This window comes from Melampsora larici-populina (genome assembly GCF_000204055.1).
Source record: "Melampsora larici-populina 98AG31 unplaced genomic scaffold MELLAscaffold_3, whole genome shotgun sequence".
In the NCBI taxonomy this organism is placed as follows: Eukaryota; Fungi; Basidiomycota; class Pucciniomycetes; order Pucciniales; family Melampsoraceae; genus Melampsora; species Melampsora laricis-populina.
In genome coordinates this window covers 683715-696750 of record NW_006768767.1, presented here as the reverse complement: position 1 = coordinate 696750, position 13036 = coordinate 683715, and the positions used below count along the sequence as shown (strand labels likewise).

At 38.6% G+C, this 13036-nt stretch overlaps 1 protein-coding gene across 1 annotated transcript; it reads right to left on the bottom strand.

The window, feature by feature from the left end:
• Window positions 1–4146: 4146 nt before the first annotated feature.
• Window positions 4147–6567, bottom strand: MELLADRAFT_115194 (carbohydrate-binding module family 48; the record flags this gene model as incomplete). The annotated part of the gene is made up of 3 exons (XM_007404910.1): window positions 4147–4634; window positions 4762–5356; window positions 5474–6567. The coding sequence occupies 3 exons, from the start codon at window positions 6565–6567 to the stop codon at window positions 4596–4598; spliced, it is 1728 nt and encodes a 575-aa protein (XP_007404972.1).
• Between the last annotated feature and the right edge of the window lie 6469 nt (window positions 6568–13036).

The following is a 13036-nucleotide window of genomic DNA, read 5'->3' as shown; positions in this document are numbered from 1 at the left end:
TTTGACTTGAATCATTCAAACCCAAGAGACTCATGCAATTTTTCAATTTAATTCATTTTCCAGGAGATTTAAAGCTTTTTTGTATCATTTATCATCTATTGCATCAGAAACAAAACATCTTTAAAAGTGACCATTTCAAATCAGATTGATAATATGTAATAAGCCAGAGACAAATACAATCCAACACTCAAATGATTGGATACCACTCGAGGAGTTGAGATAAAAGAAATGATTTGTGATTTGAAGGAAAACAAGGAACTTGGGATCAATAAAAGAAGGTTGATGGTAAGTTTGAATGAGAATATTGATTGTTCCGATAGACAAAATAATGGCCATATCAAGATTGAAAAGGTGATGTCAAGATCGAGGTTGTTTAGAGGATCCATTATTTGAAGTGAATGGAGTTCAGGGATTAAGAAGTTGATTTTTTTGGTGGTAATGAAGGATGAAATTTGGTGAAGTAAGAAAAAGAGGGAGAGTGATGGGTTGAAAGAGAGAGCGATGGAAAGTTGCAGTTGCATTAATTTGAAAATATACGGCTTTGAGTCGTTTTCAAGAATGCGCACGATTTTTGCACATATGTGCAAAGATGCGTGTGCGTCTTCCGTCGCATTTTGGTTTACCGAATTGGTTTTTTCGGTCACATATGCGACCGAAAATCAGTGCGACTTTTTGGTGGTGCGCAGTCGGTCGCACACGTCACACAACGGTTACCGAAGTGGGTGTACACTGTCTCAAAGTTTTGATGTAATTTCATCAACTAAACTTCATATAACACCCTTTCTGTTACTGGCAAATGGCTTCAAGAGCATTGTCTGAGTATCCATGGAGCTTGAAGTATATGTAATCAATTTTTGGCACCATTTTGTCAAAGTGAAAAAAGTTACATGATGTATCACATGTGATTTACTTATTTAGATGAGCAGACAAGTGAGCAAACTTGTATGTACACTATAGCCACCTATTTACTCAGCCTGCTGCACATATGTAGTGTGGGTGTTATGGCTCAGGTCAGTGGTATATCCTTTTATGACAAACTATACTGTTAATCATTTTACCATTGCCACTTGGGGATAATGTATAATCTTGACAGTGCTTGGTTATTTGTGGCTTAGAAAATCAGAGTAAAAATATGTCTTTATTGTGGTAGTGCTGCATATGATTTGCATTCAGCATTGTGTGTTGACTCCATCAGAAACTCTCATTGAAGAAGTGGTTGAAGGAGATGATTCAAATTCATTGCATCAACTTTCAATAATATATGAACACACAAAACAAAACTTCAATTCATCAAGAGAGATCAATCCCTCCAGAGAAGAGAGCTACAACAAAGAACTACTGGACCAGTTCAGCTTGAAAACATGAAGAAAGCCAGAATCACCTTACTGTACATGAGAAGGTTAACAAATTGCAGGCCTTGTCACTGTTGGATCAACAGTTGACTTATCATTTCAGTTTTTTTGATTTTGCAACTTATAGAGGCTTTTGGCTCTTATAAATTGGAGAGATTTCTTAAGAATTTTCTCACCAATCAATGGTATTCTTCACTCTTGAGAGAACACTCCATGAAATTTTGGATATTTTTCATATCCCTGAAAACTATACCCTACATGTCAAGAACTTAGGGCCCGTTCGGTTCGTTTTTGCATATTATATGCCCTGAAAACAAAATTTTGTTTTGCCCCTATATGAAGGGGCAGATAGAGATATTGGTAGATCGGTAATTGAGATTACCGAACAGATATCCAAAAGAGGTCAACAGACGTTTGTTGACCTCTGTTGATCATATCGCTGTTCGGTAATCATATAACAACATACAATCTAATCGACTGTTCCCCCCCAAAAAATCAAAATGGTCATCAAAGACCTTCATCATTGCTCTTGTTCACCTACAACGAGCTTCATAAAAAAACCAAAACAGTCATTAAAGACCATTCTCATCTTCTTCGTTCACCTACAACTAGTTTCATCGCAATCGACCTGCGATGTCCTCGACCGGGGGACTTTGAGTCCAATTGAGAAGTCGAGTGAAAGAAAGTAATAACAAGTTTGATTGGATAAAAAGATTTGATCAACTAAGAAACTAATAGCGAGTTCTATTGAATGATAAGGTAATAGCCGGTTTGATTTAATAGCGAGTTGGGAACAATAAAAAGGTTTTTGAATAAAAGATTTAATCGAATAAGAAACTAAAGCAAGTTGAGAGTGAATAAACAAGTTGATTAAATAAAGGACTAATTGTGAGGTTCAATAGCGAGTTAATGTACTAGCTGAGGAAGAGAATCGTGTGGATAGCTGAGTGAGGCAGTGAGGAAAAAAAGAAACGTTGGAAAGGGGGTGTGCGGGTATTGAGATTAGGAGAAAGGGGTGGAAGAAGGAGATGGATTGGGGCAGGGGCAGATAGAGATAGAGGGGGTAGATACAGCCCAAAGGCTGTATCTCTATTTGGACGAATATGTGAAGACATGCGATGACATATCGACGTCACATATTCGTACCGAACGGCTATGTAAATGCAACTATATGGGTCCAATATGGTCCATATAATATCTGACTGTATGTAACAGTTTTGGTGTAAAAGTCGGTCACATAATATGTGACCAACCGAACCGAACGGGCCCTTAGCTTTGAGCCTGACAATCATGATCCATTCATATGAATTTGGGAATTCCCTCTTGACCAAGGCAGGGGTTCATCTTGAAAACAGTTTGATCACTGCACTAGAGCTGTTGCAACATCAGTCTTTGTGCTATGATTTCCATTTCAGTGTGAAAGCTATCCACAGACTTGGTCTACACACTCTGATGTGCTAGATTGACATTCAAAGAATCTGCAGGTTTTGGTTTAATCAGACTCATCACAGGACCTCTGATTCTCCTGATACACCCACCCATAGTTGGATCACATATCACAGAACCTGGCACAGAATTCCTGGTTTCACCCCAATACATCAGTGCATGGATATGGTTATACACAAGGAATATCTCCTTGTATAGCTGAAGAAGTGCAGTGCTCAGTTTTTAAAGACCTGAGACAGCCACAGGAACAGCCTCTGGACTCTGCCTGAAATTGCCGGCTTGAGGAAGGATTCCTAGACATCTCAGGTGTTGGGATCACCATGTGGGCCACTTCATCCTCTGCCAGGATTATACTATCCCCAATCAGGCACCATCAACCAGCCCCTCTCAATTTGGACCAACCCTCACTCAATTGGATCACATGACACCCTCAGAGCTTGTACTAGATCAGCATGGATGGCAAGACTGGATTGGGATTGGGGCCTATGTAGGAATTTGAGTTGTACCTCATGTAGTCTATATGATATATATATACTTCACTACTTGTCTACTCCCACTCCTCTCCTGGGTGATACTATTCCCCATTTGCTCCACATCTCTTGTCTTTATCTCTCTCCTATGCTCTCACTGTTTGTCACAAGTTTCTTGTTCCACCACTCCCACACCTCAGGGCCAGTCCCAAAGCTGTATTCTAACAATAGGACTGAAACTCCTTGCACTGGAAGGCTTTTGAGCCTTTCCAGGCTACACCTGAGTTACTTTTACTCTGTGCTGACTCCTTCCAAAGATATTGATTGAGCCCAGCCAGGCAGGACTGGGTCACACTGCAAAATCCTAGGTTAGGCATTTTCTATACTTTCTTGTGATTGTGTTTTCAGACTTCTTCTTTTTTTCAGGTTTGTACATGTTACACTTAAAAGCCCTTTTATATCTTCTTGTTGAGGAAAAAACACCCAGGAATTTCAAGTCTGATTAGTTTTGATGGAAATTTGAAAAATTTGGACAAGTTTTTCAATATTTTTAAATTGAAGCACTTCAAAAGAGGTTCTGATTGTAAAACAAAAACCAGTTATTTTACAATAATCAAAAAGTTGTTGTAATATAGGCATTGAAAGACTTAAAGTCTATTGACTTGAAACCTATTTTTATAACTCAACTTGGATTCTTAAATCAACATTTTACAAAAAACCTTTTTTCTTTGCAGAATTCTTGATTCATCAATCATTGCAACCACCAAAATAACTAAAGTACAGTTTCTTCAAATCAATTCAAAATCAAACCACCATCCATTTCTCATCTTATTTTCCCACTTAACCATGTTTTTTCTCTTTTCTTTAAAGATAGTGTTGCAGATGAACAAGATAGTAAGGTTTTAATAAGATGTTTATGTATAGATTATATCCATTATTTTTTAGAACAAAATCAATAACAAAACTTCATCATCAATGAGAACAACAACAACAACAACAAAAACCAAAAAAACCAAAAAAAAAACCAAAAAAAATTTATAAAAAACAAATTCTTTCTTTGTTGATACATCATCATTTTCTTATGTTGTATATATTTATAATATAGATATGTATATTATGATCTTTTTCTTTTTATCTTTGAGATCAAATAACAAACAAAACAAACAATAAATCCATACCAAAAACAAATTCTACAGCCAAAAAGTTTAAAAAGAAGGGAAAACATAAAAAGAACTTATTGTATTAATCAGACAAAGAAAAAAAAAGTGATCGAGAAATAAAAGAGGTAGGTGGTGGGAATATACATTGTATATATATATTTTCCGTTTCATAAGTCTACTGGTTTATAATATACTGTTGTCAAGTACTAATTGAATTAAACAAACACAAACAAGCAGCCAAACATAGAAAGGCAATGAAAAGACAACCAAGTTAATTTCAAAAAGCTTTAAAGTCCAACTACCAAAGAAAAAGAAGTAAAAAAAGCAACTCACTTTACGCTTATACCTCGAAGTAACTCCCACAGAAAGTAATCCTTGTTTAATAGGACTAGCAGCCAAATGATTCAAAACCGAATGATCAGGTTTAGGTAACAAAGAATTATCATCACTAATACTTAATCCATCTGTAAGTCTAGAAGATATATTCAAAATTCCTTCTTTTAACTGAGCCGGCAATTTAGGTGGTTCAGCTGCAAATCCAGCTGAATTCGGTCCCGGTTCTTCTTCTCCTTCAATTCCTTCTTCATCATGATATTCTTCATATGAAATTAATGCAGATGGGATTTCAGTTGTCCATCTTTCTTCTTCTTCTTGTTCTTCTTCTAACATTCCTGAGAGTCCTCCTATTGATGATCCTAATGACCAATTGGCATATGTATACCCACTCCATATTCCTCGAGGACCTAATCCTCTAAAAGGTTGATCTCCTGGATTTACTTGTAGGTAATTGATTAGATTTCCTTTATCGTCTGTTGCTGAGGGTAAATATTTGGATGTTTTCCATCTTTTGTCCACTATAAATTTTAGGCGATGTGGTCCTGGTGGTAGTGCGACTAACGCTGAGAAGTTGTTTTCTTGATTAGGTTCACTGTAGGTTGATCGGCGCGATTTTGGAAACAGAGACCATCATGAAATCGCAAGGGATCAGTAAGGACAAAGGCAAATATCGCAAGAAGTGAAACAGAAGGAGAGTAATTAAACAAACTTGTTCACAGGTGGTTTTCGCAACTTGATCTGTTGTTTCCATTTACTAAACGTTCCAGTCACATAAACTTCGTTAGCAGGTTCTTTCCATGTGATCAATGTTGGGACACCTTCTGGTCCAGCTCCAATATCAAGTGCAGGTGCAGCTTGAACAACAGCCGTTGCTGCTGCTATTGTCTCGGTTACGGCTGTGGTCAAAGCTGCGCCGACTTTTGGGACTGGCTCATCGATTGATGCAAGGTCGGGTAGCGGAGGTGGGAAAGGTTGAAGGATAGCTGGCGGAAGGGGAGGCACTACGGTTTCGACAGGTTGTTGAAGAGGCGGAAGACTTGTAGCAGTTGAGACATCGAGTGGAGGGAAAAGAGGTGGGATGTCGTTTGAGTCTGGATTCAAGTCTGGATCTGGTTGGATTAGAGAAGGGGAAGCGGGTAGAGTTTGGCCAGGTTGCTGTGCGTTTTTCGGTTCTGGAGGTTCACCAGGATCAACGGTAGCAGTGAGATTAGAGAAGCCCAAGAGTACTGGTGGTATTTTCGAATCCGTGTGATCTTCTGGCTGTGGAATAAAGTCTTCACCCGCATCAAGTCTCATGGCTTCGATTCCTGTTAGCACACCTGGACAAGTCGATGATGATGAAGTAGTTGATCGGAGTGCAGGACTTTTTCGTTCTCGAGCAGGTAACTTGAGTTGAAACTGAGCCAAATCTTGAAATCCATGAGAAGATAATCGATGTGATGGGTTTGAGGGATTTGCATCAGGATGTGAGATATGATTAGTTGGTTCACGACGAGTTGGTACAGTTGGAGATGATTCATAGGATGGCTCTAGATCGGGGAAGTCAAGACTCTTGCGTCTTCGAGCCTGGTTGGATAAAGAGCGCTTGTTATTGTTATTGTTGTTGTTGTTGGTAGAGTTAAACAGTGTCCTGGGAGATGATGATGATGAGGTTTGTTTTTGATTGTGGTTATGAGCATAATGATTGTTACTTTGAGTATTGAAAGAAGACAACGAAGCGGCAGCCGTAGTGTGATGTGAGATTTTTGAACTAGATTTCCTCGATGAACCAGAATGAAGGTTTGATGAAGCGTTATTACCCATCTGAATTCTGGTTTTGAATTGGATCGATTGTCCAGTCAATCAATCAATCAATCGAATCAAATCAGCAATCAATCTTTGTTGGTTATCTAAATAAATCGATTTTAAGATGAGATGATAATCAATAATCAATAGTAGCTGATGTTGAGTTTCTCTCTTTCTTTCCTTTTTGTCCCTTTGAGTTTCTTTTTGATGGGTCGAATGTTCTTTTTGGTTGAAAATTTTCAAAAGTCGATAATCCGGTCAACAAGGTCAAGGGTGAATCATGAGTGAGCAGAGAAGGAAAGAGAGAGAAAATTAAATCAGTTTATTATGTAATCAGTAGTCATCCAGATCACATGTGAGACACTCTATTGATCGCTATAGATCTCAAGGTTCACCCATACGACATCAATTGAAATCACTCGGAATCAATCATTTTCGTAGATGTCACAGGCTCCGGAACTCCTACCGGCCCCGAAACTACTAAGCGGACTCGCGAGGAACCCCGTAGCTCGGATCAGAACCTCAGTTGGCTCTGTGACATTATTTTTATTGAATGAGACACTCTATTGATCGCTATAGATCTCAAGGTTCACCCATACGACATCAATTGAAATCACTCGGAATCAATCATTTTCGTAGATGTCACAGGCTCCGGAACTCCCACCGGCCCCGAAACTACTAAGCGGACTCGCGAGGAACCCCGTAGCTCGGATCAGAACCCCAGTTGGCTCTGTGACATTATTTTTATTGAATCACTTATTTCCAAAGTCAAGGTCGCCTGTGTGATCCTTCACACAAGGTACAGCTATTCCATTACATCTTGAACCTTGAAGAAAAATAAAAAAGTCCAAATTCCAGTTTTTGACCTGAATCAACCTGGGAAGAATTGTATTTCTTGTTTTCAGTGGTGCATTCTAATGTTCAATCTTCCTTGAGCTAGTCAAAGACTTTGTTATTATTTCTCAAGATCCAACATACATATAATGGAATTGTAGTAACTGAACCATTTCCCTGGTCTGTTAGTTTTGAAAATTGTGCACATTGCCTTGTGTAAAGCAATTCCAGCCATGCCTAGTGCATTTATATAAAAATTTCAAAGGTCTTCATTACTTGAAGTATTGTTTTCAATTCCTACACTCTTTACATGACGGGTCATTTGCTTGAACATTTGACCATGGCTTTATTGCTTACTGGACAAGTTATGTGATCAATCAAATTTTATGTAGGCAGTGGAGTTCTGGACAACCTGGGTGCTGATCTGTGCTGGAAAAAGAGTGATTTAAGCTGTGAAGTGCATACTGGAGAAAGTTTCAGAAAAGTATGATCATTCCCAGACAATGATGTGGCAACCTCCTAGGACCAACAAGATTGTAAGAGGGAGATGCTTGCAAAGACACAGGCTAATTGGGATAGTTTTGTCAATGTTGGGTACAACAAGTTTCCAGATGTTGAATTGGACCATCAATGTTTGTTCTTTGTTGGGGACATCTAGTTGGTGTGTGATGATGCAGTTAGTGTGAGTAGGAGGTACAGAGTCGCTAGGTTTGTCAACAATATTGCAGGCAACCTTTGAATACATAAACAATGAGGGTGTCAATGGTGGCCTTGTCCTTATGCCAGAAGAGCCCAAAGTTCATCTTTAATATTCTTCACTCAGGATTCACCCCCCAAATCTATTGTATACAGTTGTGAAGACATAATTTCAGTGTTACACCAGGGAGAATGACCAGATTTACTCCATTTCCCACTTTAGGCTCACCTATGTGCAGCCGTGGGTAGTCTGGATCAATGCTACCCCAAATTCACCATCCAGACAGTCTCTATTTATACTGAAATTTGTTCCAGAAGGTGTGATTTTGATATCCACAGACATTGCACCATTGTATATGAGGCAACCTATAACAATATCTGCAACAAAGAAGCCATTGCCTGGCAACTTTTCAAAGCTGAGCTTTTGAAATGGTGCATTTAGTTTTCAGCTGTAGTAGTACAAGCCAAGCTTTTTCTGAACCTTTCCTTCTGTGCTCCCAAACACAGCATCATGTTTTCTGTTTGATATTGCTTCTCATAATTTGTGTTTGGTTGCTTTTTGATAGCCTGCCTTGGCTTTTGCCATATTGTTTTCCTTTTGGAACATGTGCTTTTCATATCCTGTGGAATTTGTGATTCTTACAAAATTCAATGCTTTGAAAATGTAAGCAAAGTGACTTGAGGATTCATTTCAGTGAGGAATGAATCCACTTATAAGTGCTTTCAAAAAACACTAGTCGTCGTAAAAGGAAATACAATATATGAGTTTTACAACAAGAGGATTCTGGTTAAGAACCTGATTTTAGGAAAAGATACAAGTTGTTGGATTTAGATAACAATCCCTAATTTGGAAACCAGTAATGATTATGTTTAATAAAGATGAGAAAAGGAAATATGCGTGTAGGAAAAGTCTCTATGGCTTTTCCAAAAGTGTTGGACAAAAAGTAAAGTAAAACTAAAATAGGAAACAAAGGGAAAAGGGAGTTCCGGAATTACACCATCCCCCACTTAAGAGTCAAACGTCCCTGCTTGTACCAAAGGACCTCTCTGCCATGTCAACCTCTTCTTCTACCTCCAACAGCGCAAATTTGAACTCATGTACAAGTGAATGTAAAATATCTATTTCTTTGTTTTGAATTGTTAATCTTAATAAGAATTGTGATTGATCAATGATCTTTTCAACCATATGTTTGGCTGCTGAGTCGCGGTCATGGAATTTTTGGGATGAAAAGAAAAACTCGTGGATATTCTTGCCCATGTATGGTTTAAGTCTTGACCCATTGACACATAGTTGTAAAACATGACCATTTGACGTCATCAACTGGTACATACCATTAGGATCAGAGTCTTGTACGATGAACGGGCCGTTCCACATGGCTCATCAATTCATCAGGGGAGGGAGGGCCATCACTGGGAAACAAAGACAAGCTAAATCAAAAAGATTAATGACTGTATCAATTGTCATAGGAGATTGAAAAACACTCACCTGGCTATGGCACTGGTGAATACAGCATTGGATGGCATGAGTGGGGTGTTTAAGGGCAAGATCCTACAGAAACAGAAGATTAATGAGACACGTGCATCAATTGGCAAACAAAACAAAAGAACTTGCCAGTCTCTATCCATACTGTTGTGGTATTTATTATACCACGGGCCAGTCTTTATTATGTAGTTACAACAAGTGTGTGTCAAGTACTTCTGGTCAACAAATCATGAGAGGAGATCAAGACAAATTGCAGTTAGGCAGCTTATGTAAGAAGGATTAGTTTCTTTTATGTATAGGTGTGCAGTCAGAGCGTTGAAAGTTTCTTTCTTATTTGGGAATTGGTCATAGGTGACCTGCAAGAGTGTTATGTTTTCTATTAATTCAAATCATGTGTGCTGTGAATGTTTCTTATTTAACTAAACTTGTGTGTGATTTCATTTCTTCCCTCATTGGAAAGGAAATCTTTTTACTCACAACTTGCTCTTACCGCCTAATCTTTTGCCTACATATCCTGTTGCTTTATGTACAGGTTTGTCTTTTTCTCTTTACTCTTTCTTTATTTACTTCTACTAATCTTCTTATGTGTATATCAGGTGTGTTACTTGTTTTTAGCAGCTCTTCAAAGCTTGTGTTGGCTTGTGCCATTTAGCTTATGCCACACCTGATTTCCCCAGGTGTTATCACTGTTACAAATGGCAAAGCCTCTAGCCTTCAACTTCTGCTCAACTTCTCACACACTTTGAGCTTGAGCCATGAGAGTCTGGTAGCCACAACTCCAAATTGGAGGTGATCTGAACCTATTCATTTTGGCCATTGGCAGGCCTGCAACTTCAAGGCCATATATTCAAACGAGGTATATGAGAAAATTCAAATAAGTGAAATCAGTCAAATATAAGAAAATCAATGGAATAGAGTTGTAGGAGTTAAAAATGAGGCAAATCAATAGTGGTTAAAGATACTGTGCTTGACCATATTTCAACCACATGTCTTGGTTGAAAAATTGTAACATTGGTGATTGTTGAGTTTACCATTTGGTTGTAAGGGAGGCCTTTTATAGTCTTTGGAAGGCATACTCAAGATGTGGTTGACAAAATCTATGGGTGGCCTTTGTGGAACAGAACAGAGGCTGTGGGTGATTGAATGACAGACCTAAAGATTGGGATGTCTAACTAGTGATAGAATGCATGAGTTGAGGAGAAGTGAATTGTGAAAATTTTTAGTCATGAGTTGTGTTGGTAGTGGTGAAGTTGAACTGTGCTTCCAAACAACCTGAAGGACTATTCATCTAATTTTTCTGATGTACAGCCATTCCAAGAATGGTTGATCCAGAAAAAGCTTTCATCAGTGCAGCAGACAAAACAACTGTGACTGCCGGTCTGACCAGGTTTCTGTAGAATCAATTTAACTACACCTAATGTGTGTGTTGGCCACAGAGTATCTTACCTACCAATGAGAAAGGGATGTCCTCACTGCTAGCCGCAAAAGCCAAACAATGATCACAGAGGATTTGGCACACATATTTCAAATGATCTACAGATGCACAGCCAACAAAGATGCCTTGGATTGGAAAATCCAAGGCATCCTCAGATGGCAATAGCCTTGGACGTGATGTCCAAGTAAATGATCCAAGGCAATCTTTGAGGGCAAAGAAAGCCTCAGATTGACACCTCAGACACACAGTCCAAGGGAGCATATACCTGAGGATATCTTGGATTTTACAATCCAAGGCATCTTTGCCGGAAGTGATGAATTGTGACAAGGAAACACCTTGATCTTCATGCAGGAGGATCCTCTTTGATCCACACCGCTCAATTTGTCAAAAGTAATAAGACAAAAACTACAAGTTTCACACAGGAGAGAATGTTCAAAAAACTAAATCAAACATTGTTGGAACAACTGTAGGTTAGAGCTGGGCAGGGCACTGACCAGGGGACTCTGCCCAATGGTTTCTTGAAAAAAGGCAGTCTGTGCTGCAGGGCACCAAAACAAGCTAAAAGCAATTACAAAAGCCCTGTGGCTGCCCTGGCTGCCTGACTGTCCATTTTTTGTTGCCAGGTAAACAAACAAAATGGTGTCTATTTGGGTATTTATAGTTCTTTTGACATTCTAAGTAGATGCTCATAGGTTGGATAAAAAACAATCCACTTAATCCTTTTACACCTGTTCAGATTTCCTCTTTCTGTCCCTTTTTTTAAAGTGCTTTTGATTTCACAAACTGCACCAACTATCTTAGTGTGTTTACTGTAATCAATCTACAACTTCTGATATGTCTACTATCATGACCCGGACTACTAAGCCTCCACAAAAGTCTGCTTCTTAACAATTTTACCAGACTACATATAGACAGAGAAATTACAATGGAGAAACAGGATAAAAATTGGTCATAAGATAAGAGAAAGGCAAATTGGCATAAGTGAATTAACTAATTGGGTCATTGTCTAAGTATGTTTTGAGATTGATAAATTGTCATGTGTCCTCAGTGTACTGTGCCAGATATGGGAATACCGCGGGAGTGTCTAATAGTTTCTTTTTTGAGTTTATATCTGCATTGATGTTTTCTTCTTTTAATTTTTTCCTGAAGTGTTGTGTTGTACGTTTTGCAAAATAAGGAGTGGTGTGGTGATTCTACTACTCTGCAATGTTCACACTTGTTGTCTTCCTTGGCTCCTATTCTGTGTAAGAACTTTTGGAGTGGACAATGTCCATATCTCAGTTGGAATATCAACCCTTTGTTTGCACTTGTGATTGATTCAAGGCATGCTCTGATTGACCCTGAGTGATTTCTAGGCCCCTGCGGGTCTGCTCAAGCAATGCCCCGGGGCCGCTACACCACACTCTAGGCCGGGTCACAGTGCCAAGCATACCACCTGTACAGCCCTGCACATCTTGGCTGTATTTGGGGGGTGGCGTCGAACAGAGAAAGTTTTTGACCATGAGACAAAATTGCCGAACAGAGTTTAAACTTTACAAAGTCCCGAAGAGTCGTACACTTTATTTCAACACACATCGCGTCTTTTAACCTACATGCTTAGCTCTTTGTTTCTTTCGTGATCGGATGCTGGTCGGTTTAGTGTAAAAATAAAAACCAGATCTCGTTGGTTTCTATTACAAAGATATTGATTGAGGAGATTGAAAAGTTACTATTTTTGAGAAAGATCGATTTGAATTTGAAGTTTACAAGTTTGCCCTGCAAGAAAGTCAAAGGATTCATGTGAATAAAAGCTTGATTTTAGTGACTAATTAAAAAGAGGGTAGGGTACACCTTCCTCAGTTAAGATTTTGATATAAATATACAATGATGATACCCTCGTTTTTTTGAATTTGTGAAACCAAGAGATCAGGATTGATTGATTGGCTTTAAGAAGGCTTAATAAATTTGAAGGAATCAATTCAAAAACACACAGAGCTTTGAATGAAAAAGTAGTTTATATGATATTGATTTGATGATTCGATTTACAAGAAGATTGGTTT